Source organism: Dacryopinax primogenitus (genome assembly GCF_000292625.1).
Source record: "Dacryopinax primogenitus strain DJM-731 SS1 chromosome Unknown DACRYscaffold_10, whole genome shotgun sequence".
Taxonomy (NCBI): Eukaryota; Fungi; Basidiomycota; class Dacrymycetes; order Dacrymycetales; family Dacrymycetaceae; genus Dacryopinax; species Dacryopinax primogenitus.
In genome coordinates this window covers 257,235-281,650 of record NW_024467207.1, presented here as the reverse complement: position 1 = coordinate 281,650, position 24,416 = coordinate 257,235, and the positions used below count along the sequence as shown (strand labels likewise).

The 24,416-nt window shown below is 54.4% G+C and overlaps 11 protein-coding genes across 11 annotated transcripts; 5 read left to right on the top strand and 6 right to left on the bottom strand.

Annotated features, from left to right (window-relative positions):
• Positions 1 to 121: 121 nt before the first annotated feature.
• DACRYDRAFT_107895 (uncharacterized protein) lies at positions 122 to 1,307 on the top strand (the record flags this gene model as incomplete). Its single annotated transcript, XM_040768554.1, has 5 exons — positions 122 to 225; positions 280 to 427; positions 490 to 734; positions 788 to 986; positions 1,038 to 1,307. The coding sequence occupies 5 exons, from the start codon at positions 122 to 124 to the stop codon at positions 1,305 to 1,307; spliced, it is 966 nt and encodes a 321-aa protein (XP_040628240.1).
• Positions 1,308 to 1,468: 161 nt separating this feature from the next.
• On the bottom strand, positions 1,469 to 2,847 carry DACRYDRAFT_52895 (WD40 repeat-like protein; the record flags this gene model as incomplete). The annotated part of the gene is made up of 3 exons (XM_040775138.1): positions 1,469 to 2,444; positions 2,493 to 2,546; positions 2,594 to 2,847. 3 exons carry the CDS (start codon positions 2,845 to 2,847, stop codon positions 1,469 to 1,471), a joined length of 1,284 nt encoding a protein of 427 aa, XP_040628239.1.
• A 339-nt stretch (positions 2,848 to 3,186) lies between these two features.
• DACRYDRAFT_79919 (uncharacterized protein) lies at positions 3,187 to 7,185 on the top strand (the record flags this gene model as incomplete). The annotated part of the gene is made up of 5 exons (XM_040776420.1): positions 3,187 to 4,048; positions 4,099 to 4,312; positions 4,363 to 6,483; positions 6,534 to 6,801; positions 6,855 to 7,185. The coding sequence occupies 5 exons, from the start codon at positions 3,187 to 3,189 to the stop codon at positions 7,038 to 7,040; spliced, it is 3,651 nt and encodes a 1,216-aa protein (XP_040628238.1). The 3' UTR covers positions 7,041 to 7,185.
• Positions 7,186 to 7,219: 34 nt separating this feature from the next.
• On the bottom strand, positions 7,220 to 8,521 carry DACRYDRAFT_100315 (NADP-binding protein). The gene is made up of 3 exons (XM_040767442.1): positions 8,046 to 8,521; positions 7,804 to 7,997; positions 7,220 to 7,743 (listed from the first exon to the last, which is right to left on the bottom strand). The coding sequence occupies exons 1-3, from the start codon at positions 8,308 to 8,310 to the stop codon at positions 7,321 to 7,323; spliced, it is 882 nt and encodes a 293-aa protein (XP_040628237.1). The 5' UTR covers positions 8,311 to 8,521; the 3' UTR covers positions 7,220 to 7,320.
• A 617-nt stretch (positions 8,522 to 9,138) lies between these two features.
• Positions 9,139 to 10,860, bottom strand: DACRYDRAFT_95011 (uncharacterized protein; the record flags this gene model as incomplete). Its single annotated transcript, XM_040777261.1, has 4 exons — positions 9,139 to 9,537; positions 9,591 to 9,775; positions 9,826 to 10,574; positions 10,826 to 10,860. 4 exons carry the CDS (start codon positions 10,858 to 10,860, stop codon positions 9,139 to 9,141), a joined length of 1,368 nt encoding a protein of 455 aa, XP_040628236.1.
• Positions 10,849 to 11,531, top strand: DACRYDRAFT_22510 (uncharacterized protein). Its single transcript, XM_040772838.1, has 2 exons — positions 10,849 to 11,268; positions 11,320 to 11,531. The coding sequence occupies exon 1, from the start codon at positions 10,877 to 10,879 to the stop codon at positions 11,264 to 11,266; it is 390 nt and encodes a 129-aa protein (XP_040628235.1). The 5' UTR covers positions 10,849 to 10,876; the 3' UTR covers positions 11,267 to 11,268; positions 11,320 to 11,531.
• A 39-nt stretch (positions 11,532 to 11,570) lies between these two features.
• Positions 11,571 to 13,402, bottom strand: DACRYDRAFT_107890 (cytochrome P450; the record flags this gene model as incomplete). The annotated part of the gene is made up of 7 exons (XM_040768553.1): positions 11,571 to 11,643; positions 11,692 to 11,976; positions 12,024 to 12,082; positions 12,131 to 12,340; positions 12,391 to 12,501; positions 12,553 to 12,958; positions 13,008 to 13,402. The coding sequence occupies 7 exons, from the start codon at positions 13,400 to 13,402 to the stop codon at positions 11,571 to 11,573; spliced, it is 1,539 nt and encodes a 512-aa protein (XP_040628234.1).
• Positions 13,403 to 15,113: 1,711 nt separating this feature from the next.
• On the bottom strand, positions 15,114 to 17,250 carry DACRYDRAFT_100313 (uncharacterized protein; the record flags this gene model as incomplete). Its single annotated transcript, XM_040767441.1, has 3 exons — positions 15,114 to 16,044; positions 16,104 to 16,236; positions 16,282 to 17,250. The coding sequence occupies 3 exons, from the start codon at positions 17,248 to 17,250 to the stop codon at positions 15,404 to 15,406; spliced, it is 1,743 nt and encodes a 580-aa protein (XP_040628233.1). The 3' UTR covers positions 15,114 to 15,403.
• A 534-nt stretch (positions 17,251 to 17,784) lies between these two features.
• Positions 17,785 to 19,122, bottom strand: DACRYDRAFT_22509 (arad-like aldolase/epimerase). Its single transcript, XM_040772837.1, has 6 exons — positions 18,836 to 19,122; positions 18,538 to 18,783; positions 18,451 to 18,491; positions 18,230 to 18,406; positions 17,982 to 18,181; positions 17,785 to 17,934 (listed from the first exon to the last, which is right to left on the bottom strand). Exons 1-5 carry the CDS (start codon positions 19,101 to 19,103, stop codon positions 17,984 to 17,986), a joined length of 930 nt encoding a protein of 309 aa, XP_040628232.1. The 5' UTR covers positions 19,104 to 19,122; the 3' UTR covers positions 17,785 to 17,934; positions 17,982 to 17,983.
• A 195-nt stretch (positions 19,123 to 19,317) lies between these two features.
• DACRYDRAFT_95008 (MFS general substrate transporter) lies at positions 19,318 to 20,909 on the top strand (the record flags this gene model as incomplete). The annotated part of the gene is made up of 3 exons (XM_040777260.1): positions 19,318 to 19,808; positions 19,880 to 20,330; positions 20,386 to 20,909. The coding sequence occupies exons 1-3, from the start codon at positions 19,338 to 19,340 to the stop codon at positions 20,907 to 20,909; spliced, it is 1,446 nt and encodes a 481-aa protein (XP_040628231.1). The 5' UTR covers positions 19,318 to 19,337.
• A 1,493-nt stretch (positions 20,910 to 22,402) lies between these two features.
• Positions 22,403 to 23,935, top strand: DACRYDRAFT_79910 (TPT-domain-containing protein; the record flags this gene model as incomplete). Its single annotated transcript, XM_040776419.1, has 2 exons — positions 22,403 to 23,348; positions 23,496 to 23,935. 2 exons carry the CDS (start codon positions 22,403 to 22,405, stop codon positions 23,933 to 23,935), a joined length of 1,386 nt encoding a protein of 461 aa, XP_040628230.1.
• Positions 23,936 to 24,416: the final 481 nt, after the last annotated feature.

Sequence of the window (24,416 nt, the reverse complement as noted above, 5' to 3'; positions counted from 1 at the left end):
TGCCGTGGGTCATTCGACGACATGGTCTACTTTCCATTTGATCATGCTTATGGGGTTGGCTGTTGGGTCGCTTCAGTATTATGGGGTATCATTGTTTGCTGAATAAGTGTGAGAAACACTGATGGATGTCTCAGGCATGTTCACTGTGATGTTTGTCACCTGCATGTGGCTGGCGGTACGAAAAGATGGACTGAAGAAGGTACAAGTAGTAGCCGTGATTATACTGTGCGTACTGCTTGTAATGGGTCAGGCATCTGTTGCTAAACCAGTTTACCAAAGATACGTGTTAGCGACAGCCAGCCTCGCGTTGGAACTTGTACGACTAGTTCAAGGCTTCATATATCCTCCTGATATCGGTCGTATTGCCTTCTTCTCTGACATCGTCGAACCCCTCAGCGTAACTAACGAGTTTATTTACGTGATTATGGTATGACTTTCCTTGTGCCACCTTGCCTGCAGTCGCGGATAACTGCTTTCTTCCCTGCACAGCTCACCATATCAGATATGATCCTTGTCTGGCGCTGCTGGCTTGTATGGAACAAAAGCAGGCTCGTCATCGTCCTTCCCATTATGATGACTGTCGGGGAAGCAGTCACGGGTTTTGTGGCGGTGGGGATGTTCCTCGGACCGGTCCAACCCACATATGATTCGGTTCGACCTTGGGCATCCTCCATGTATGCGATCTCACTGGTAGCCAACATCACTCTTACGATGCTTATCGGCGGTCGCTTGTGGTACGGAAATGCTCAAGTCTTGCCTCGTACTCGGCTGACTGGCCGGCATGCAGGTGGATCATGCGTTCCTCATCTCGATTCATCGCCGGCGGTCGGCATGGTACGCGCGATGCTCTCCGACTGATCGTCGAGTCTGGCGCTGCAATATCGAGTGCCAAGCTAATCGAGTTTGTCCTTTTTCAAGTAGCATTCATGGACAACAGCGAGAACATGGCTATCTATGTGTTGTATGAAGCCATGCCGCAGATTTTCGTATGTCTACGCCTGTGGTATATGGGAAGCGGGCCTGACAAAGCTGAGCAGGGTATTATCCCCACCATGATCCTCCTATCTATCCAAATGGGTGTTACCCCTCTCTACGCCTATGCGCTTAACCCTAGCCCCACCGCCCCAAATTCAGCTTTCTCGAGTCCCTCCAAATTCCGATATCCCCTTCACCCGCAAAGAATCTATGCCCGTAAAAAGGCAACAGAGTCAGATGGGCCGTTCGTCTCCGTTGAGACGGAGATATATAAGGATACGGATAAGGGAGTGGAGATGGTACAGCGAATAGTAGAGGGGGAGGAGGTGTAGGCTGGAGGGCGTGAGGTCTTTCTTAACCTGGCGACTGTATAAACAGACTGTATCTCTATCTTGTTTGACCAACACCTCGACCGACTGTCGGGTTAGAATAAACTACCTCATGAGACGGGATGATCATTAGCCAAACATAATAAAAAGACACGGCTAATCCCCTACAGTCCCGAAAAGAACTCCTTCCTCTCGCTCCTATCCCTCTCCCCAGACGTCGACTTCTTCTTCCGCTTCTTCCTTGGGTGGCTCTCTTCCTCGGAGTCTGCTTCCAACGCTCGTCCAATTGAAGCTGATACAGATGGATGGGGGTGCGCAGGGGCAGGGTTCATTTCCTCGTCTGAATCTTGTATTTCGGAAGGAGTGGGCGCGTCAGCTTCCATCTCCGTACCATCTTCTTCGTCTTCCTCCATCTGTGCCCTCTTTTCCATCTTCTCTCCTTCATCCTCATCTTCGTCTTCTTCTTCCCTCTCATTGTCCTTATCCTCCTCTCCCTCCTCCTCATCACTCTCCTCAAGCGCCCCCTGCACATCCGTCAACCTCACTCCCTCCTCATGGCCGACACTGCCCAGCCACTTCCCCGCTCTATCCAGGCCTAGTCTCTCAACCGGAAACTCCCCGTGATCCACCACCACACCCAAAAGCTTGTTTGGATGTACCTGTACGAACCGGACCATCCCATCGGATGATCCGGTGGCTATCACGTCGTCCGTGATAGGGAGAAGCGCATCGACGGAGGAGGGGTGCCCAGGGAGGCGGTCGACCAAGTCAGAATAGCCTTTCGAACGGTCGAAGATGTGCAGTATGCCAAGCTGGGTGCCAACGACGAGCTTGCTGCCACCTTTGATGGGTACCACGCTTAAAAGCTCATCCTCCTGGTCTTCGCTCTGCGCCCAAGGCACCGCCTTCTTGTTCCGTACATCGAGCACACTTAGCGTCCCATCTCCGCTCGTGCATACAAGGTGCTTCTTGTCCTCTAGCCATAAAAGGTCGGAGATGAAGTCCGTATGGTGGGTATAGGTGTGTGTTGACGCGGAGGTTGGGGAGAGGGTCCGCGTGTCCCACAACCGGAGGACACCTTCGTCATCCCCAGTTGCTAGTTGATGTGGGAGTGTGCCAAGCACGCGATTGATCGAGTTTCTTCAAGGTATTGAGAGAGTGAGAAGACGCAGGAGGAAAACAGCTCACTCATGAGCACCTGGTTTGGATATCAAGACCTTGCCAGTTGTGGTGTCTATGACTCTGCATTCCCGTCATTATGACGATCCTGTAGAACGCAATACACTCACTCAATACTCTTATCCTTCGTAACACCATACAGCCTCGCACCCCCCTCAGCCGTCGCCAAGCCTCTACACGACCTCTTTGTAGGTCTAATACCCCATGCTTCCTCGTAAGTCCCTTCATCCCGGTACCGGAACGCCTTGATCTCGCCGGTGAGCAGGCCAGCGTAGAGAATGTCTTCTCGCGGGTGGAATGCAATATCGAATACTTGATTTGGAAGGGATATATAGATAGAGGAGGTGTCATGGACGTCCTCCATGGGTCTGCTCACAATAACAAAGTGCAGAGACAGACCCGAACACAATTATTATTGTTTCAATATTTTTATTCCCTTATATCGGCGTGGCTGTGCTGCTGACATTCATGCTCTCCCCCAATATTATAATTGCACAGCGTCAATACAACCTGTGACAGTCAAAACAGGCTATTCCCTCTGTTTCCACTTGACGTCGACGTCGAATTTACACCACAAAACATACATCGCACGACACTTATACCTCAGCACTATCTACAACGGCGACCTCACTCGATTATTGGCCATCAATCGTAGCCTCCAGCGTGGTGATGACCACCCTCTGGCTCATCACTTGCACCCGGCATGCCATCTAATCACCACTACCAACCACAATCACTCCTTTCAAAATTTCATGCCTGCCTGGCAGCGCTTACACTTCCCCTCCTCACCTCTCCATCGGCCACAACCGCTGCAGCCGCACCCCAGGGACCGGGTGGGTTCCATAAGGTCACTATTGCGAATCCTATCCGCGGACCAGCCGTGGAGAACTACCGGTTCGAATCGCCACTCACCAAAGTTACCAACAATCCTGGTACCGGGCTGGGAGAAGCTGTATATGGGAACGACCTAAATCTGCTCGACCTGGTGATCTGTGCCAGCGTCGATGGGAAGTTCCATGCGTTGGATCGGGCGACGGGACGAAAGCTGTGGAGCATGGAGAGCGACCCTTCCGTTAGCGCGGGAGGAGCAAATAGCTCCTTATTCCAGCCTTTAGTGAGGAACGAGGAGCTTGCTTTACCCGTATCTGCTTCTCGGAGGCGCGATGCAAGTGGCGGAGGGATATGGGACGATGCGGACGAGGAAGACGACTCCTTCCACACTTTGCTGGAAAAATACGTTATCGAACCGCAATCCGGAGATATCTACATGATCCCTGATCCTGGGTCGCCCGAGCACCAACTTCAGAAACTGCCTTTCAGCATGTCCCAGCTGGTCGAGCTCAGCCCCTTCTCTTTTCCAGGAAGTAATCGCATCTTCATAGGCAAGAAAGAAAGCAGCCTTTTGGCACTCGATTTACAGACCGGGAGGGTGAGTGGAAGTTTCGGATTCGGACCAGACAGCTGCAGGTGGGATCCGTGGTATAAGGATGATGCCGTTGATGGAGAGGAAGAGTATGATGATCTGAATATCCTCCCACGGCAGATCGTCTACATCGGTCGAACTGGTACGTTTCTTCTTAGTCAGTTCTGTTGGACTGCTCACTTGCGGCAACAGACTATCACCTCATCGTGCACGACAAGGGCCAGCGACCCCTCCAGTCACTTGCATTCTCCACATATGGGCCGAACAATGCTGATCGGGATAAGCAGTCGTCTTGGCTCGGTACGCCGGATAAACGCTACCTCCAACCGATGCAAGATGGGCAGGTGCTGTGTTTCGAAACCGGGCAGGAGAGGCCCATCTGGGGGACGAGATTTCCTTCGCCTATGTATGCTTCACCCCTTTTACCAATTTTGATGCAAGCTGATTGAACTACAGTGTGGCCGTATTTGACGTCGTTATCCCCGCGTACGCCACGCAGCCTATCATCCTCTCCCAGCCCACGCCGCGTCTGACCGATGTCTTCCCTGGCCGATACACTCAGCTCACCGACATCCCCCCAAAAACTTATGTCGGACGGGTTCCTGCTTCTTCCCAGAGCGGCGCAGGTTCCCTTTATGCAATGTCGCACGCCAATTACCCGCTCATCACTTTCTCCGAAGTGCCAGAGCGGAAAGCACAACACCACCACGCTCATGCTCACACCTCCGATTCGGACGCCTCCGAAGAAAACGAGGGTGCACCGGAGAACGGGGAGGAACAAGAGGATGATAACGCTCTCTGCTGGGCAGACGACTGCCTGATTGGCGCCTACTATTCGGACATGGCCACTCAGTCCCGCTTGAACCGACTACTTGAAGGTCGTCGCAGACTGACGATTGATTCTCAACGTCCTCTACTCCTGAGCGCGAACGCCGGTGACCCTTCTTCTCCCAAACTCGACACTATGCCCCCAAGGGCATCATATGTCTCTCTCCCTCGACTGTTGAGTAACCAGGCTCTCCTGGGTAGCAGAGCAGAGGATTGGGGCGGGATCAACGCCGTCGCCGTCGCACTGTGCATTATGCTGTTGTTTGCATGGCTAACGACGAGGAGGGGGAATGTGTGGGACCTGTTGGGTCGGAAGGCGGATAAGGGGCTGATTGCGTTGGAGGATGAACATCAGCGGGAAGCGGCCAGACTTGCAGGGAAGGGGAAACAGGTGAAGCAGGAGAAGAAAATGAACGGAAGCACGAAGATCGAGGAGATCAAGCCGGTGCAGGAGGTGGCGGCCACAGTCGAGGATGCACGTACACCTGTTCCACCGCCTCCGCAGACCGACTCCCCAAGCATCCCCATCATCTCCCTAAACGGTGACGGTGATCCTGCAGATGGGGAAGCCGACTCGGAGGACGACAAGTCACCAGGTCTTGGGAAGAAGCGGGTGAAACGACGGAATCGGGGTAGAGGCCGACGGGGGAAGTCCAAACCTGAGGGTGACGACGGCGAGGGCGGTATTGCAGATGGAGGAAAGGATTTGATGGATGCAGAGATCAAGGTGCTTAGGGAGGAGGAGGCGCGTGCGCAGGCACAAGGACCTGGATTCAACGGTGGGGAGGAGATGGGGGAGGTGCAACTCTCGAGGACAAGGAGTGGAACGCTACCACAGAGTTTGTTAATGCTGTCGGATGTCATCTTGGGTATGCCTGTTTTAATTGGGATCATGGATGGGAAAGTGACTCTAGATATGATAGGTTATGGATCCCACGGGACCATCGTCTACCAAGGTTCCTTACAAGGTCGACCAGTGGCCGTGAAGCGCCTCCTTCAGGATTTCGTCACAATCGCTTCTCGCGAAGTCTCTCTGCTTCAAGAGTCAGACGATCACCCTAACGTCATCCGTTACTTCTACCAAGAGCAACGAGACGGTTTCTTATACATCGCGCTGGAGCTGTGTCCTGCTTCGCTCGCCGACATAGTCGAGAAACCCCGGGAGGCGTTCTCAGAGCTCAGGGGCAGCTTCGAGCCGAAAAGAGCGCTGATGCAGATAACAAAAGGACTACGACATCTGCACTCCCTCAAGATCGTGCACCGTGATATAAAACCGCAGAATATCTTGATCTCGCAGAACAAGAGAGGAGAGCTGAGAATGCTTATTTCCGACTTCGGCCTGTGCAAGAAGCTCGAGCTGGACCAGACGAGTTTCCTCCCTACACAAGGGAGCGGGCCGCAAGCTGCTGGGACAGCAGGTTGGCGAGCTCCTGAGATTCTCAGGGGAGATGTCAACCTGGACCCTCAGTCAGCCGAGTCCTCCTTCAACGGGCGAGAAGGGGGCGAGCAGAAGGAGTCGTCATCGTCTTCCGGTACACGATTAACGAAGTCGGTGGATATCTTCGCGCTCGGCTGTTTGTTTTATTATACCCTGTCTGGTGGGGAGCACCCCTATGGAGACCGGTTCTCCAGGGAGGCGAATATTCTAAAGAATGAGAAGAGCCTGACTTGGCTGGATAAGCTAGGCGAAGAGGGCCTAGAGGCCGAGGACTTAATCGGCCAGATGTTAGAGCCTGACCCGTCTGCAAGGTATTGAACTCGTTTATGGTGTCTTGTGCATCTTACTCAGAACTTTGCAGACCATCAACCGATGATTGCCTGATTCACCCCTTCTTCTGGACACCAGCGAAACGGCTCAACTTCCTCCAGGACGCTTCCGATCGATTCGAGGTGATGGAGCGCGAACCGAAGGAAGCTCCTCTCCTCGCGCTAGAGACAGGCCCAGCCAATGTGTTGGGGCCAGACTGGCACCGCAAGCTGGACAAAGCAGTGATCGAGAACCTGGGCAAGTTCAGAAAGTACGACGGCAAGTCAGTACAGGACTTGCTCCGCGCTTTGCGCAACAAGGTGCGCATATTCCTTTCTTTTTTCCTCCCCTGATGTGCTGACCGTTATGGTAGAAACATCATTATCAGGATCTGCCTGACCATGTGAAACGCCTGTATGGTCCGCTGCCTGAAGGCTTCTTGGGGTACTTCACACGGCGCTTCCCAAGACTCTTCCTCCATATATATGGCGTCATCTCGAACTGCGGGCTTCGGTACGAGAGCATGTTCAGGCAGTATTTCGATCATGTCGAGTCGTGATGTTCATTGATGTTCTCCCTTTTTTCTACTTGGGCATTCCGTTGGGTGAGCGGGGGGACGTGTGCGGTGGACATTATTCGTCAGCAAGGAAGTCCTTTCATGTTATCAAGCATTGTATTCCCTTATCGCACGTATTGTATATTAGCAGCAATTGGATATTTTTATGTATATGTTTAGGCCCTCTGCCAACAAGTCATTTACGTCGTCTATCATCTATCTTTTTTTGTACGATCTCAACCGACTAGGACATGACAGAGTGCTTCGTCAGCTCCACCCCCAATCACAGTAGATCCGCAACCTGTTTAGGGTTCCACCCCGGATACTCGGCGTTGTCCAACCTGGCCGGATCGTGCGCAACTCGGCCAGTGGCGTACTCAATCATCAGCGCGTGAAAGAAGTCCTTGCCCTCACTCTTCTGCACAAGCTCCTCGAGTGCATCAACAGGCTTGTACGTCACCTGATACTCCGCAGGGTGCTTGGCTCTGTACAACCGCACGATCTCGTTGAACGTTTTCCGGTCGCCTTCGATGTGGAACACTCGGTTGTGCAACTTAGACGGCGGGAGGCGAGTCAGTACGTAGACTGCGTATCGGGCGACGTCAGGGATGGTCGTCCACGAATTCGGGGTTTCGCCCGTGCCGTAGATAACGGACTTGCCCGAGCTGAGGTTCAATTCCAGAAGGGGAAAGTGGATGGTGAACTCCTATAGGCCCTGTAAGCACAGGGGACAGGGAAGAGAAGGAAGAAGGAAGCCACAACGTACCGGGAAAATACCGACGCGGAAGTACGTCCACGGAAGGTGCATGCGTTCGGCGACCTGGATCGGCTCATCTTTGATCTTCATGTGCGTCAGGCCGTATCGGTACTCGTCCATCGGCGCACCCCAGTGGCTGTTAACATACAGCTTCACTCGGGCGATCGCTGCGGCCTTAGCGAGGACGGTCTGAAGAGGGAGACCTGGAATATCATCAGCATCGATCTTGAGTGACGATCGGATCCACGAACCGGTTGCACCAAAGCAAGAGATGAGCACGTCCGTGCCCTTCAATGCATGGACGACAGTGTGCTTGTCCGCATAATCCACCAGGAGCACCTTCGCACCCCGTTTCTCGAGCTCCTCAGAGTCCTTCGCTGCGTTCCCGGTTTCCTTGCGAGTGAGGATGCGGACATCGAGTCCAAGCTCGGGCTTGACGCGCAGGAGTTCGTCGAGGACGGCCTTGCCGACTTTCCCCGATGCACCAGCGATAGTGAACACTTTGTAGCCAGACATGTTGATTTCGTTGAGGTAGTTGGTGTTGGTGTTGGTTCGCTTGTTGCTAAGTTGTTGTGAGACTGCTTGGAGTTGCTTGTGTTGTATTGATCCCAAACAGCTCGAAAACCGGCTCGTTATATACTGTTCCTCCAACCCAGTTCGATCCTCATACGGCCAGCATTCTCCGAGAGCGATGACGCCCCAGCTCGCTATGCATTTCCCGAACGAGTAAGGCAGAAATGGGTCGGCCCGAGGTAGAGCTGCGAGTCACCGCCGACAGTGGCTGCGGGGGATGCAGATGTTGCGTAAGCATCCCTGAGAAAGGGCAAGGGCGGGAGGCACGCGCCGTGACGTAAGTACCCTAGTTGATCTGAGGCGAGGTTGTTCCCAAGGAGACAGCTGGAATATGGCTGCGGAGTTGTGCAGATTGGTAAGGCGAGGAATTACCCAACGTGGACCAGGAGCTGAAATATTGAACTGCGTCTTTTGACAATGTGGAAACAGGTACCCTGGGTGACCCCTTTTCTGATCGAGCACAGGTCAGATACACGGAACAGTAGAGTGACCGAGACTGGTGCTGTAATGGAGACGGCATGATTGGGATGTCGATATTTTGGGGAATAAGCATAACCATGTTCCGAATCAAGCCGCCAATTTGGCAGAACCCCGCCCAGCGCCAGATAATATACGTTCAGGCTTAACCAAGTGTCCTGGGCCTTTGCTCACCAGGCCAGCACACGCATGTCAACACGCATGTCAGTGCCTGCTATTATCCAAAGTAAGTTATCGACCAGAACGTTAATATACCCCTCACTTCTCTCATCCCCAACACCCTTCCTTCCAGTCCTACCACCCCAAGCCCAGTCCCTTCCAAACCCAGCCAACCCCGCACACCGCCGCGGCATACGTCCCAAGCACGAGCATCGCTGCCCAATGTCGGACGTACATCGTCGGCAAGAGGAGGTTTATAAGACCGGTCAGGAGGTTGGAGAGGAGGAAGAGGGGGAGAGGATGTTGCGAGAGGGGAAGGAAGAGGGGTGGTGTCCGGGGGGAGGGAGGAGGGAAGGACGGGCCAGTTGGGCTTGTGCTCGGCGGGGCGGAGGGTGGAGGGTTGGACGTTGAGGATGGGGATATACCAGATGGCGGGTTTTGGGATGCGGGGAAATAGTACGCATCTAGCAGGATATATGCGCATAAAAAGAGGACATTGTACACCCCCGTATGGAGCACATACTGCATATTCGCCTATTTCCAAAGCTCATCAGTGACAGCCCTTACAAAACTAGGCGAGAACATACGGTACGCCTACACGCCCCGTCCCCGAGAGCGTGGTATCTCGTTCCCAGGAATACGGCAGCTAGAACGCTGAGCAGGGGCACGAGCCGGTCTAGGACTTCACTAGCGGGGGGCTCGCCAAAGGGAGGGAGGGAGAGGGGTAGGAGGAGCCCAGTTGCTTGGCCGAGGAGGTAGATTGCCAGGTAGCCTGCATGTGTTATCAGCATGAACAAGCAGGAAAGGAGGGAGCAGGCATACCGGGGAGAGAGGACACCCCTTCTTTGTTTTGCGCTAATAACCCCTCCCGGTCCGGGCCCATAACCCACTCCTGTCCTTCACTGTCAAGCCAGAACTGGTGCGCCCCACTCACTCCCAGCGCAAGAGCAACCGCTACCCCCGCTGTAAGTTCTTTACTTGCGTGCGTGGCTGCGTAACGCAGGAAAGGCCGGAAGGGGAGAGAAAGCAGAGGAAGAAGAAAGAGTGTGCAGAAGAAGTTCCAGTGGTAGCCGTATTCCTCCAGCTGCTCGGGGTAGTTTAGCGCCTTGACCGCCACGACCCTGGCTAGTGCCAAAAGGAGAAGAGGGAGCTGTCGCCGCAGTGTCTTCCCGAGAGTTGACGGGGAGAGACGGGACGCCGCTATACCGGATGAGAGGACGAAGGAGCCCACACCTACGTCCATGAGGGACCAACCGAGGGAAGAGGTCTTCCCCTGCTCTCGGGGGAAGACGGGAAAGTCGACAGCGAGGATGGAGAGGACTGTCAGGAGGAGAAGCTGGGCACGGTAGGTCGTCAGCGGGGGGTAGTGGTATTTGGGGGTTGGGGACGGGGTGGGTTGAGGTGGGGGATGAGGATGGAGAGCGAATGATCGCCGTTCGTTCCAGTAGACCGCCCCTGCTCTTCCCCATAACCCTAGATTCAGCGCCCATCCCCACTTCGCACCTAGTGTGATCCCAACCAGCAAGGGCAGAACCAAGACGGCAAACTCATGCAGGAACCTCCAACTTGGTCTGGAGCGGTAGGAGTAGTAGAGGATTAAGGAGGAGATGGCAGGAAGTGAGAGGAGGTATAAATGGGAGAGGGAGTGACCGGCGTTGGGTGTGTGGAAGGCATTTTTGGCTTGAGAGTAAGGCAGGAGATTGGTATAGTATTCTGGGAGGAGCAAGTGGGAGAGGAGGGACATTAGGACGTGAAGGGCATCACCGAGAGGAAGAATGATGACGTCCAGCAAGTGCAGCGGAACCAAAATTTCGCTCCTTACCTTGAAAGCATCGAGGTAGACGACGTCGACGACATCGTCGCACGATACACGATGTTCCGCACCCTCGCACGATTATACAACATCCAAGCGCTCAGGGGTCCAACCACCCACCTGTTCGAAGGCCGTACAACCCTCTCGGGGTACAACGTCCCCCACTCAAAGCACAAGACAAAGCGCAAGTGGAAGCCGAACGTGCACACCAAGCGTCTCTTCTCCGAATCCTTGGGCGGGACAGTCAAGGTCCGCCTCACGGCCAGCACGCTGCGTACGATCGACAAGTATGGAGGGCTGGACAGCTATATGCTCAGAAATAAGAACTTGCATGAGTTTGAGAGGATGGGGGGCAGCGCGATGGCTTTGAGGATACGGATACGGGAGGCGGAGAAAGAGAAGGTGGATAAGGCGCTCGCGGAGGAGATGCATAAGATGGGACTGTCATAACGGTAAGCATACTGCGTTGTTTTACGTGGCAAAGATAATGACAGGGAGTCTAGGCAAACCAAGTGGGGAGATTTGCTGAGCCGGTGCGGCTCATTCTTGCATGTACAAGCAACTTTTTTTTTGCATTAATCTAAACATCACCACAACCGTCTATCAACATATCAACATATGCTTTCGTAACCAATACACAAGAGCGCATATGTGCGCATCGGGTCTCGTCAATGTCCCGTTATACCTGCGCGAAACACGGGGAAACGGAAACAACAGCCATGTATATAGAACACAATTTTTCGATTCGAAAAAGTCAGAATTGTGCGAGCAGATCATCCAGGTTATCCCGACGAGGCTTCAGGTTGAAGCCAAAAGGCGCGGGGCGTCTGTACTAGCATCAACATCCCCCCTCTTGTCACAACAAGAGTACGTACACGACAAGTCCTTTATCCACAAAGTCCATGTTTCCCGGGACGCACTCCTTGCCATCCGAACCCACCGGTCGGGCGAAATCGAACGCCCACAGGAGTGCGGCAATATCGATAAACAGGCTGTTCATGGCGATGTCCTTCCCTGGGCAGATCCAGCGTCCGTGGCCGAAGACGTACACTTGGTCTGCTGGGTCAGAACTGGTACGCAGCTCTCCTGAAGAGGTGAGATAGCGGGACGGGTCGTACGTGTCGCTATTGGGAAACACGCTGGGGTCATGGGAGATCGACCTGTGAAGGATTACGCTGGCTGCATCTTCGGGAAAGGGTGTGCATACCAGACGTTATCCACGATGACAGTACCTTTAGGGATCACATAAGACTGATATACGAAGTCCTGCACCAAGCAGGTCAGCGATGGCTCAGAAGGTCCGAGTACACGTACTTGAGTCGCCGCATGCGGGATCCCCGCAGGTGCAGGAGTGCGCCATCGTACAACCTCCTTGACCATCGCACCAACGTATGGCAGCTGATCGCTATCCGAAAACCTGGGGATCCTATTCCCGCATACCCGATCTATCTCCTCCTGACCCTTTTTGCATGTTTCTGGGTAGAGTAACATCGCTTGGACAAAGTAGAAAAGGACGGTTGCAGTCTACGGTTTGGTTGCTTAGGCAAGTGGGCAAGGTACGTTGAGGAACATACCGTCTCTTCCCCCGCCGAGAAATGGGCACCTGTCACCCACGCCAGCTCCTGATGGGATATGCCGAACCTTTCTGCAATCTTCAGGGAATAGTTGACAAATGATACCTCTTCCTAGGCCAATGTTTAGTTTGCGCCATTCGACATTGATCGTTTAATACAGACCTTGTACTTTGCGCCTTCGCGAAAGAGACGCCTAAAGTAGGCATCATTATCCTCGAAGAACTTCACTCCTTGTTTCTTCCACCCGGCCATCCACGTTGGCAGCGGCTTCAGGAACGGGAAGACATCAACTATGAAGGTGCCCAGTTCACCGGCGCGGGCCATGCCTGCTGAAAAATCTTGCAGAAGCTTGACTCTTTCGTCATTCGGGTCACCGATCGGAGGACCACCGTAGAGGAGGCGCCAGGTAACGGACGCCGTCAGCCGCGAAAGGTGGTCCTCTAAACGGGACTGATCTGCGTGTAGGTCGCGAATGAGCACCTCGGATTCGTGTTCCTGCATGGGCCAGAACACTTGGCATGCATTGGCGTTGAAGACTTGCCTGGAAGCTCTGCGCGTGCGTCGCCAGCTGCGCAAGTATCGGTATTCCGTCACTATAAGTAGCATGGCAGACGTACCGAGTGCCATACTCGATAAAGAGTGGAAATAGGTCTCCACCCATGATCTCAGAAGCCATGACCATCCTCATCCTCCCCGACGTCACCCCAGACTGTTTCTCGAGGATATCCGTCGCTGCCTTGACAGAGTTGAGGACGACCACTTTCGTGCCTGCGAGGTTGTAATACACGATCTCTCCGTACTGGTTCTTCCATTCATCGAGCTTCAAGAAAAGCATCTTTGATGGCATGTCGAGGATGTTTCCGATGATGGGCAGCCCGGGCGGACCAGGTGGCAGTTTCGAGAGTTTGTTCTTGCGAAGGTGTTTCCAGATAGCCAGACATATGATACAAACAACTGCTACAAGGGAGATCGTGAACGCCATAGAAAACTTGACAGTCGGTGCGATGGTCATGCACGAATGTTGCACAATGGAATGACAGCAGCTCAGAGATCACCAGGAGGGTTGAGTCCTTCACGACAGGCTTTTGTGGTCACACCGTCACGGACTTGGAGCATCAGTTCTATTCAAGGCAACCAACGTGCGTGATAACTCTGCAGAGAAATAAGCCCCACATCCAGTATCAGTACATGAGGCCCGTCTCCCGAGAAGATCCCTGCAAAGACAAACCCCCAAGGTGAGAATGCGGGTTTATGTCACTACCTCCTTACATCATCGCTCAGGTGACGATAGCACCAGGGCAGCCCCAAGGGAAGGAGGTAAGCCAAATCCTCGCAAGCATGCTTCCAAGTGAACAAGGAAAGTTTCGAGATACCAGCGGAACATACAGAAACACCACAGAGATTACATTATGCGGGCCGATAGTCGCGATTGCGTCGTTAATAGCCTGTCTTTCAAGGCGGCAAATATTCGATTTGCACTAGATATCTCAGTTCTGCGGCTCTTGCGGCTCGGATTTCGTCCAGACATGTTTCCTGAGAATCAAAAACAATCCATAGCAGGGCAGCTCGCTCGCCATATATAGGACGATCATGGTGTTCAGAAGGAGTAAGGTTGGATTGCTTCCGGAAAAACAGTGATCTTATCATCTTCAGGTTCTTGAAGTTGATCATGTGGGGCGAGGGACTGCCAGCATTAGCTCTCGTCTGGTTTCTATCTCTATCAGGAAACAAGCGGAGTTTTCTCAAGTCAGAATTGATCGACATAAATGGCGGACAAGATAGCCATTTGTTGAGGGATGCGTTCAGTTGGAGCGCCGTTGGACTCTCGAGACCGATGTGAGCATTCCAAGAAACCGCGGCTATGTCTCGAAATGCAAATGGATAACAGATGGAGAGACAGAAGGAAGACAGAATACGATCACGCTGCCAGCGATTTCATCAAGCTTGTTCTTCCGAAGGCTCTTTGTACCTAGTTCAGTTTGGCATCAGAGTTTATCCAGAGAGAGGACCGCGCTGCAAGGAACGATAGCCAGGAGCAAAGAAGGAACTGGACAGGTCTGGACTGGTCGAAGAGGTTGATAATCACGAGGAGGATTGCTTCCGGAAAAACAATATTATCGATAATGGGTAGACAGGACCTCCAACTGAGGAGATGATCTATATTAAGAGGCCATTGCCAGCATTATGACCCATTGTTACTCCTCTATCTATAGATAACGCAGTTTTCGACAACAGGCAATCAATAGCAAAATTAAGCACTCCTCCGTGTTCCTCCAACCCCATTTCCATTCCCATTCCCATTCCAAGCCAATACCAGTACACATATAGACAAAAAAAACCACACAAGATAGAAAAATGGGTGTACGATACTGTAGCGACAGAAGTCAGTTTTGGGGAGTGGCAACAACGGATAGGATAGGTTTAGGCCGGGAGGGGTTAGATAAGAGAGGAGGTAGATTGCTCCGGGAGGTTTTGGGTTTTGGGTTTTGAAGGAGGGTGGGGCAGTTGACCGCTGATGAGCAGGGTGGGCGTGCGACTGAGTGCAAGAGAGTTCTGAGTGCGTGCGTGCGGGGGTTGGATGCGATGCGATGCGATTAGAGCAGTTGAGGTGCGGTGCGGTAGGTACGGTAGGTGCGGTAGGTGCGGTAGGTGCGATGCGTGGGATTAGCAGGTGGATGAGCGTATGATAGTGTACATTAGTCTTGCGATGCGGATGCTGAGGTGGACGCGTGCGTGCGTGCGTGTGGGGCGAGAGTGCTTGCGCTCAGAATGCGAGCGCGGGTGGGTCAAGAAGACAAAGGGAAACAAAGGAGAACGAAAGAAAGAAAAAAGCAACCGAAAGTGACTCCAAAGACCATATATCTTCCATCTTCTTCCTTCCTGTTAGACGATCCTTGAGCCCAACTCGAGGGCATTCCTTCAATCCCATAAGTGTGGTCGGAGCAAAAAACAAACATGAACGAGACCCAGCGCCCGCAACGAGTTTTCGTCCCCGCCAGTCAGGAGAGTCCGTTCAGCGCCATTTCCACTTTCCCCCCGGCAGAGTCCTCGTCGTCCCAGAAGTGACCGTACTCCCACTCATCGTACTCGCAGGAAACGAGGCCTGAGCAGTCCGTGTCCTCCCGGCCCAAGTTTGGGTCTCCCTCGCACCCGTCAGGTCGAGCTCTGCCGGTCTCTTCCCCTTCTTGCGCCACCAGCGGCGTTTGCCCAGGGTGTTGTTCCCTGGAGAGTCTTCTTCCGTCCCTGTACTTCCTTGCGAGCTGTCTTCTTCTTCTGAAATGGGGGGTGCGGGGGGAGAAGCCGGGGTAGGTGTAGGAGGCTTGTAGTACGTGAAAGGGGAGGGGGAGGTGGATTGGGAGGGGAAGGGGTTAAAGAGTGCTTCGATGATGCTTTCCGTGCTCGGGGCTAGGGGGGACCCAGAGCCAGAAGAGCTGAGCGCGGTGGGGAAGGCAGGCGAGTAAGCAGAGGGAGGGGAGGGCCCGTGCACGGATACGGATATCGAGGGTGTGTGGGCGTGGGCGTGCGTGGGTTGAGGGGTGGGAACGGATTGCGCGCTTGGGGTGCGCTTGTGTCCTGCTGGGGGGAGGACGGAGAGGTGTGCTGGTGGGAGGTAGAGGGAGGAAGAGGAGGAGCCTGATGAGGCGGTGCGCAGCACTACCCAGCAGCGTGAGCATCAGCATCAGGAGATGGTCTGCAGTAGGAAATGAACGCACATGGAGAACGGGCATGTCGCCGCATATGGTCGTCACTCATCAGCCCGGCTACGCTCCCCAAAATCTGCCCTTTCTGAAGCGGTGGGCTCTTGTACCTCGTCTCTCCTCCAATCTGGGTCATCTCAATGGACAGCTGCAAGCCGTCAGCACCCATCCCACATCCAAAGCAAGCTCGTACCTTGACCGTAGCGTTCGTCTTGCTATCCCTCAAGAGGTATCTCCTCGTGACGACGCCTTCTCCCACATACTCCGCCAAATTCAGCACCACAGACCCCAGGACCGCGCCCTCCCTCGCCAGCTCGTCCTTTCGCTCCCAATCATGGAGGTACTTGATAATCGACAGCTTGAGCTCACAAGGCTGCAGCAAACCCGGTTCCTTCTCCCTTTCCCGTTCTCTTTCCCGTTCCCTCTCTCTCTCCCGATCGCGTTCCTCCTTCGCAGTCCCGGGAAAAGCAGGCGTGCCAGGCTCGCTCGCCCCCACCCCGCGCCCAATGCTCATCTGCACAGCAGCGTCCACGTCCAAGCTCCAAACAGCCGCATGCCGCCTGAGGGGGACATACTGCGTCTGCCCCTTCGGCTGGGGGAGGAAGTTGATCGTACCCGCCGGAGGGGCGGAATAGGAGCTGGCGCTGGAAGGTGTAGTGGGAGGACGATGCGGATGCGAATGCGAATGCGGGGCGAGGTAAGATTGTTCAGAGTAGGAAGCGCCTGGGGGGCGTGCTGGCGGTCTGGGAGGCGGGTCACCAGGCATCGGAGTCGTCCGCCCACCACGGGGTGAAGAGGAGGAAGAAGATCCCCCTGAATCCCCTTCCCCTTCCCCCTCGTCAGCTTCCAGCACCGGTACGCTGGCCCCTCTGAGCCTGTCGTAGCTCGCGACCTTCCTCACCCCCGCGCGCTCCAGTAGGCTCCCCGTGCTCCCGCCCGCTGCGGAACTAACAGAATGAGCGTTCTTGAACCTCCATTTCGCGGCGAACTCCCCGTCCAGAAAGGGGACGGAGGCGACTTCGTGAATTGTGAGTTTTGCGTGGAAGAGAGCGTGTTTTGGGAGAAGGGGGAGGAGGGAGAGCAAGTGAGAGCGTAGTTTGGTGCTTGTTGTTGGTGGATGTGGGGGAGGCGGGATTGGACTTGAAGGGTAGCGAGGTGGCATTGTGTGAGGTGTGTAGTGGTTGTATGAGGGGACGGCGAGTGTTGCCATATCTCCCCTTTAAGGAGAGAGACGCCGTGATCGGATTTTGTGGCGGGTAAGGCACAGAAGAAGGAGAAGTGAGTAGGAGATGGTTGTGCTGGCGCTTGATGAGTTGTGAGTTATAAATGGAACAGAATAGGGTGAAAAGTATCCAGCAAAGGCGTACAAGATGGTGGTTGAAAGGGAAGAGTAGGAGGAGGAGGAGAAGAAGGGGAATAAGGATGGCGGATAAGAGGTGAGAGATGACTGATGGTAAGCTGTGTGTCTAGATGATACATCTAATGTGAGACATACATGGCTGACTTATGTGCTGACTAGTTCATGCCAGCTAACTGGGAGTGGCAGTCCTACTCTATCTTAAGCTTAACTGTACATCATCATCATCATCTTCCATCTTGCTTATCCAATTCTAATCGCATCCCCGGTATCATAACACAACAACTTCTCATTTAAATCATTCAAGGCAGTGCTCGGCCACAACGGGCAACCAACAAGCGCCATTTCACTCACCGCACCGGGTCATATTCCTCTCTTGATCTCAACCAAACGGTCCGGTCCGATAACGCACCGGTCCATTGGGATTGAGGAATGGAATGTTCATACGGGAAAGAATATTAATAGCATTCGATTGTGGGAATACTTGAGCTGCCAAGACTGAGTCACGTGCATCCATCGTAGTGTCCCAAAATAACCTCTATTTCTTAAAATCCCCATCCTCCCACTCCTCCCGCTCATAATACCCCGCAAACCCGAGCCAGCCCATCTCAGCCGTGCCCATCTCCCGCAGCGTAAACTCGCGCGCTTCGTCATTGACCAGGATGGGCTTTTCGCCAGGTTTGAGCGCGGACATGACAAGCAGTTGGGCGCGGCAGACTTTCTCAAAGGAGAGGAACTGCAGGCGTCAGTTATTTCTACCTCGAGAGTAGGGGGAGGGACGCACCCACCAAGCCGCTTCATCAGGGCTCGTCCGGCCCAGAGCGAGCGACCCGTGATTTTGCAACAGAGCGATCTTCGTCGACGGCGTCATCCGGCTCACGATCTGCGTTCCTTCAGATTCGTCCACCACGAGCCCTTCGAACCCAACGTCGATGATACATCCGTGGAACGCACATGCGTCCTATATCCCTATCAGACTCCTCCCCTGCAAGCAGGCACACTTACCTGGTTGATCATCTCCACCGGCTTCCCCAACGCGGAAAACGCTACCCTCGTTCAGATCCCACTCCTCCAGGAAACGGCAGTTCTCACCCTTCGAATACGGCCCATGGACATGAACGATCGAGCACACGTCCTCCGCCTCTCTATATATCGGCGCATGCAGCCCCGTCGCACTGGCATCTACGCTCCTCCCCTGTGTCTCCGTGCCATCCTGCACTACCTGACCGTCCCCGTCCACTAATACGAGGTCGGAAGCTTTCATACGAAAGAAAGACTTGGACCATGGGTTGATGTAGAATTTCGAAGGGTCGATCGCTGAGCGCACCGAACAGTGGCCTACGAAGTACTGCACATCAGAGTAGTAGGGATAAGCCAGGGTATGACAGACCAGCGATCCCCTCCGCAAGCCCTTCTCTGGCCAAGACGCGAAATACCGCAGCGAGATGTTCCTTCCTGTACTGTTCCTCCTCTGCTTTGGAAGCGAACGTAGGGAGGGTGATACGTGAGTGGCCGACGGAGACGTGCTCGAATGGCGAGCGGGAGAAGTCGGTGCTCGTCGGGAATGAGTAGCCCGAATGAGGCGGGGTGGTCAGGGCTCGCAGGAGGACTGGGGTGGTGTGGGGGCGCCAGCGCCTGAGGATGGGAGAGAGGGACATGACCGTCCTTGACCAAGTTGTGCAGGGACTTGACGAGATACGGGAGAAGCGCCGGAGTGCCAAGCAGCAGGATATGCGGGAAAGTACAAGGACGCTCGGAGCCGTGATTCCGCCTCTAACAAGGAAGGACTTCGGGGAAAACGCGGTATAACCCTTCCTTCATACTGTAACCCATCATAACATGTCCTCCCAGCATCGTCTTTGCCCTCCATCGTTCATCTCCCAACAACCGCAATGTCAACAACGATAACCACAACGGTTGCCGACGCGGGGTACGAGCTGCAGACGTTCCCCTCCGCAGCCCGTGCTCAGTCGGACAAGTCTCGTTCTATCCGTCTAGTCGCCAGCGAGCCCGCCGTACCCACGCCTGCAACCGCAACCGCAACCGCGACTGCTGTGTCCGAGCCCCCCGGCAGCGGGGACGACAGCCTCACCGCCCGGCAAGCAAGTCTCAAGCTGCTCAGCTGCTGTGTCTGTTTCCTCGTCGCAGGGCTCAACGACGGGAGTCTCGGGGCGCTCCTGCCCTACCTCATCGGGACGTACAACATCAGCCCGAGTTTGGTCGGGATCATGTATGGAACGAGTTTTGCTGGATGGGCACTCGCGGCTGGAGCATTGCCTTTTACTGTCGCTCTGGTTGGAGCGAGAGGTGCGCTGCTGGTCGGTGCGTGCCTGTACGCGCTCTCCCAACTCGTGCGTATCTGGGTAAGTCCCCTCTCTCCATCACACAACCCCAACCCTCCCACACCACCCCAACCCTCTAATCCCAGCGGCAGACCCCCCCATTCCCCCTGTTCGCAACAACCTTCTTCCTCGCCTCCCTCGCCCAAGCCTACCAAGACGCGCAAGCAAACACCTTCGTAGCCTCGATCAAAGCTTCCCACCTCTGGCTCGGGCTCATTCACGCAATGTACAGCTTGGGACTGCTCGTCGCTCCCCTTGTGGCGAATACGATCGCTGCGCAGCGGGCTGGCCAGTGGGCGCTGTATTATTCTGTTCCATTCGGGATAGGACTGGTGAATATCGCCCTTGTGCTTCTGGCGTTCTTTACGAAGGAAGACATCCGAATGAGGAGGAGAGCGGGGAATACCGAAGCGGGCCAGCAGCCGACGAACGAGAGGTACAAGCAGACGTGGAACGAGATGAAAGAAACAGTCACGCACCGGTCTGTATGGCTCATCAGTCTCTTCTACTTCTTCTATCTCGGCGCGTCATTCACCATCGGCGGTCCGTCCCCCTTCCCTTCCGCAACAACACTCGCTAACAAGCGGACACGGAGCAGGCTGGATCGTCCTATTCCTCACAGACATCCGGGGCCTCCCGCTCCAAACAGCGGGCTACATCCCAACAGGCTACTACTTAGGTACGTTCCTCGGCCGGCTGTTCCTCCCTCACCCAACACATACCTGGCTCGGGGGCGAACATTACATGCTAACCATCTACTGCCTGCTTATCCTCTGCCTGCAACTCCTTTCCTGGCTCGTAACCTCGGCAATATCCACATCAGTCGCTATATCCCTCATGGGACTACTCTTCGGCCCCTGGTTCGCAGCAGGCATGCAAGTTTCAAAACAGGTAATGCCTCGGAAGATCCGGCCCAACGCCCTCCCGCTCATATTCGTCATCGCACAGCTCGGAGCGAGCGTTTTCCCAGCTGTGACGGGGGTGATTGTGGCTAGCAAGGGAGTGGGGGTGTTGCAGCCGATTGCGCTGGGACTCATTGTTCTGACTGGCGGGGCATGGTGGTTCGTACCGACGGCGCCGAGGGAGAGGGAGAGGGAGAGGGAGGCGGAGGCGGGGGAATGACCCATCTAGTGCTAAGACTCCAATCCCCCAAACCCCTATGCAATGTGGTTTCAAAGACACCCAAAAGAAGACCGAACTGCCCGAACACCTGATTCGAACAGGTCGTTCGAAGTTTGAGCCCTCCTTCATTCTGGTGCTTACTGAACTTTTCATTGATTGAACTTGTTCGACCTTGGAAATATCGACTGAGGCATTTGTTGGGGATGTACATGTAGCAGCTTGTGAGCAATGTCTGGTGCGCTGTACATGCCCGCCCCCACCTGACAGAACCAACTCGTAAAAAGTCCGAACCCAAGGTCCTTGACCCGAGTTTTCTCAACCCAGGAACACAGTTCAGTAGGGCTATAGTGCCTACACGCCCTCTCCCAGTGCAGCAAGTGTTGCCCTTAATCAAAAAGTGCCAAGTGCCGAACAGACTCGTCCGCTTGTCATACAAAGGGGCTTCGCATACCGACTCCTCTGTTCATAAACTGATGGCCGCAAGCTAAGATCGCCGTTGCTTTTAGCGCAGAGGATCAGTACCAGTCCGTTCGGGTCCGAGTTCTCACGATCCATGACTGGCGAGTTTCTGCCGAGCGTGTTCGGCACCAGTACTGTACTGGTACTCAAGCATCGGCCATGCCGCACAAGCTAGATAACCGCTGATGTACACACATACCAAACATATCGCTTACATTAATAAAACACCGGCATGCCCGTGCGCTGATACTGGTACGACGCATCGGAGTACGTATACTAGTGCTAGTGCTTGTGCGTCAGTACTGGCACCGAGGAGTGAGTGACATAGCCCTGTGTTAGGAATCACGTGCGTGTGATGCATATAGCGGAAGTATTCGGAGTAGTTGATTAGATTGGGAGTGGTATGTACTAGTTATTAGTTTGTTATGTAGGTGAAGGTAAATAACACGGGTGTGGTGTAGTTGTGTATTTTGGGCACGTGGGATTGATGAGTGATGCGTGAGTGGTGAGTGAGTGAGGAGGTGCAGATCGGTGGTGTTGCTCTTGGCTTGGCGGTTCAAGCAGAAAGTATGCTGCCTAATGAGGATGAACCAATAGAGGGGAATGGTTGTGGCGGTTACCAAGGTGGGAATATGCCGAGATGCCGAAAGTGCAGTGCCACTGATGATATGTTTCGATGTAACGAATTGCACCTGCTGGATGTGTTTATTGTCACAGAGTAAACACATAACATTCCCACTACTCTCTATAAACACTCTACACCCAAACACTGGAAAGGTCAGCGATCCCCTCTTCTCCCCATTCTACACTTGATCGGCCACTCTTACTCGCATAACACCACACAAAGACGTATTCATACCGTACTCTCCCTCCCTTCTTATAACACAATGCTCCCTTCACTATCAGCACGCCCTCTCCCCCTCTCACCAACACGACGACGCCCACCTCATTTCACCTACTCTCCATCTCGCACTCCTACCCGCTCTCACCCCAGGCCGCCCACTCCCCCGGACAGCGACCACAGCGACGCGGAGATGGACACTCCCCAGCAATGGGCAGACAAGTCATCCGAAAAGGAGAAAGAAACTTTCGTTTCCCCACTCGGTTTCCAACTCCCTGTACAGGACTCGGACTACTCCTTTCCCTCGAAGCACCAGCTCCCCAGGTATGAGCCTGATGAACCACACACCGCTCTCCCCCCGAGTTATAGCAATAGCGAGAAACTGTTTGTCTACCCAACGCCAGCACCGAGTTCTGTCCCACCAAGCTCCGCCTTCTTCCCGAGCCCAGAACCGTCTACCACGAGCTCCGTTCCTTCCCCAACGACAGCGACGGCGCTGCTCCCCCCTGCCCCTATCTCGCAGCAAGCACCGCACGCGCTACACATCCCCATCCCCATCCCCTCCCGCTCCGTCTCCCCAGCACCAGAATCATCCCGCTCACTCAGCGCCATCATAGCAGAAAAGTACAGGCCTCCCACCACGCTCGCCCGCTCGCTCGACACGCCCGCCGCCTGGCTCGCTCTCTATTTCGCGTTCAACCTCGGCTTGACGCTGTACAACAAAGGCGTGCTCGTCAAGTTCCCTTTTCCGTACACGCTTACCGCTGTCCACGCGCTCTGTGGAAGTATCGGCTGCTGGATCGCTCTAGAACTAGGGTACTTCAAGCCCCAGCCATTGACCCGAGCGGAAACGCTCACCCTGGGCGCATTCAGCATCCTCTACACAGTCAACATCGCCGTGTCCAACATCTCCCTCCAGCTAGTAACAGTCCCATTCCATCAAGTCGTCCGCGCCGCAACTCCATTATTCACCATCGCGCTGGCGGCAACGCTCCTCCCTTCGCGCGGCCCGCCAAGTCAGCTCAAGCTCCTCTCCCTCCTACCGGTCGTCGCAGGCGTAGGGTTCGCAACCTACGGAGACTACTACTTCACCACCTGGGGCCTGGTACTCACACTCCTAGGCACCTTCCTAGCAGCGTGTAAGACGATCGTAACAAACCTTCTCCAATCCCCGCCTACTCCAAACCTACCTCAACACGCCCCGCACACGCACGCCCACACGCACGCCCAAGGTAGAGGACAGAAACATCAGAGAAGCTGGTCAGTCGCTTCCCTCCGCAAGCTAGCCAAACTCTCCCCTCCCCTCTCCCTCTCCCTGTCGAGCTTCAGAGCACCCCAGCTTCACCCGCTTGACCTCTTGCTACGTATGTCGCCCCTAGCCTTTGTCCAGTGTGTACTGTACGCCTACACATCTGGAGAACTGGAACGAGTCCGTGTATTCGGAGCGACGGAGATGACCCGCCCACGCGCCCTTGCACTCCTATTCAACGGGATCATAGCTTTCGGCTTAAACGTCGTCAGCTTCACAGCCAACAAACGCACTGGGCCTTTAACGATGACAGTCGCTGCGAACGTTAAGCAAGTGCTGACGATCGTTTTGGCGGTGCTGATATTTGATCTGACTATTACGCCTATGAACCTTTTGGGGATTGGACTGACGTTGGCGGGGGGGGGGTGGTATGGCGCTATTGAGTATGGGGAGAAGAGGAGGAAGAGTAGGGGATGAGCGGGAGGGGGGGAGACGCAAAACTGTATTTTTATCCTTTCGACATGCGCTATCTGCTATCCGTCGACCAGCAGCATCCAGCCAACAACCAGCAGACGCCCTCGCGCACGCTTTCGCTTTCGCACTCGCTGTCGTTCGAGACATACCTCAAAGTACCCAAAGTCCAGAATACCTGAATACCGTTTTTTAGACTTCGTTTTCCTGAGTGTACAACTAGATCACTTTGATCACTTTGATCACGTTGAGTAATACATGTAGATCGAACAGTCTGTTAGTCTTTGGTCCCAGTCTTGGTCCTCAGTCCTGCTTGCCTTGGCCTGTCTAAGAGCAGGGAGGGGGAAGGGAGCCATTTTGCTGCTCGTTTTTGCTGCTGCTCGCTGCTCTGCTCGCGGCCTACCCGAGCCCGAACCTGTACCAATGCCAGTAGAGCCAACTGAAGATCCCTCCCTCTCAGGCTAGGCCTTCGAGAGCCTGGCCCAGG

What these genes read in the sequence shown, in the direction of transcription:
- DACRYDRAFT_100315 (XM_040767442.1), bottom strand. Translation starts at nt 8,310, where the DNA reads ATGTCTGGCTACAAAGTGTTCACTATCGCTGGTGCATCGGGGAAAGTC. An exon ending in CTCTTGCTTTGGTGCAACCG is followed by an intron (nt 7,998 to 8,045) that starts GTTCGTGGATCC and finishes ATGATATTCCAG; the next exon opens with GTCTCCCTCTTCAGACCGTC. An exon ending in TCCGCGTCGGTATTTTCCCG is followed by an intron (nt 7,744 to 7,803) that starts GTACGTTGTGGC and finishes CAGGGCCTATAG; the next exon opens with GAGTTCACCATCCACTTTCC.
- DACRYDRAFT_22510 (XM_040772838.1), top strand. Translation starts at nt 10,877, where the DNA reads ATGTTCCGCACCCTCGCACGATTATACAACATCCAAGCGCTCAGGGGT.
- DACRYDRAFT_22509 (XM_040772837.1), bottom strand. Translation starts at nt 19,103, where the DNA reads ATGTCCCTCTCTCCCATCCTCAGGCGCTGGCGCCCCCACACCACCCCA. An exon ending in GCTTGCGGAGGGGATCGCTG is followed by an intron (nt 18,784 to 18,835) that starts GTCTGTCATACC and finishes AGTACTTCGTAG; the next exon opens with GCCACTGTTCGGTGCGCTCA. An exon ending in CCATGGGCCGTATTCGAAGG is followed by an intron (nt 18,492 to 18,537) that starts GTGAGAACTGCC and finishes GAACGAGGGTAG; the next exon opens with CGTTTTCCGCGTTGGGGAAG.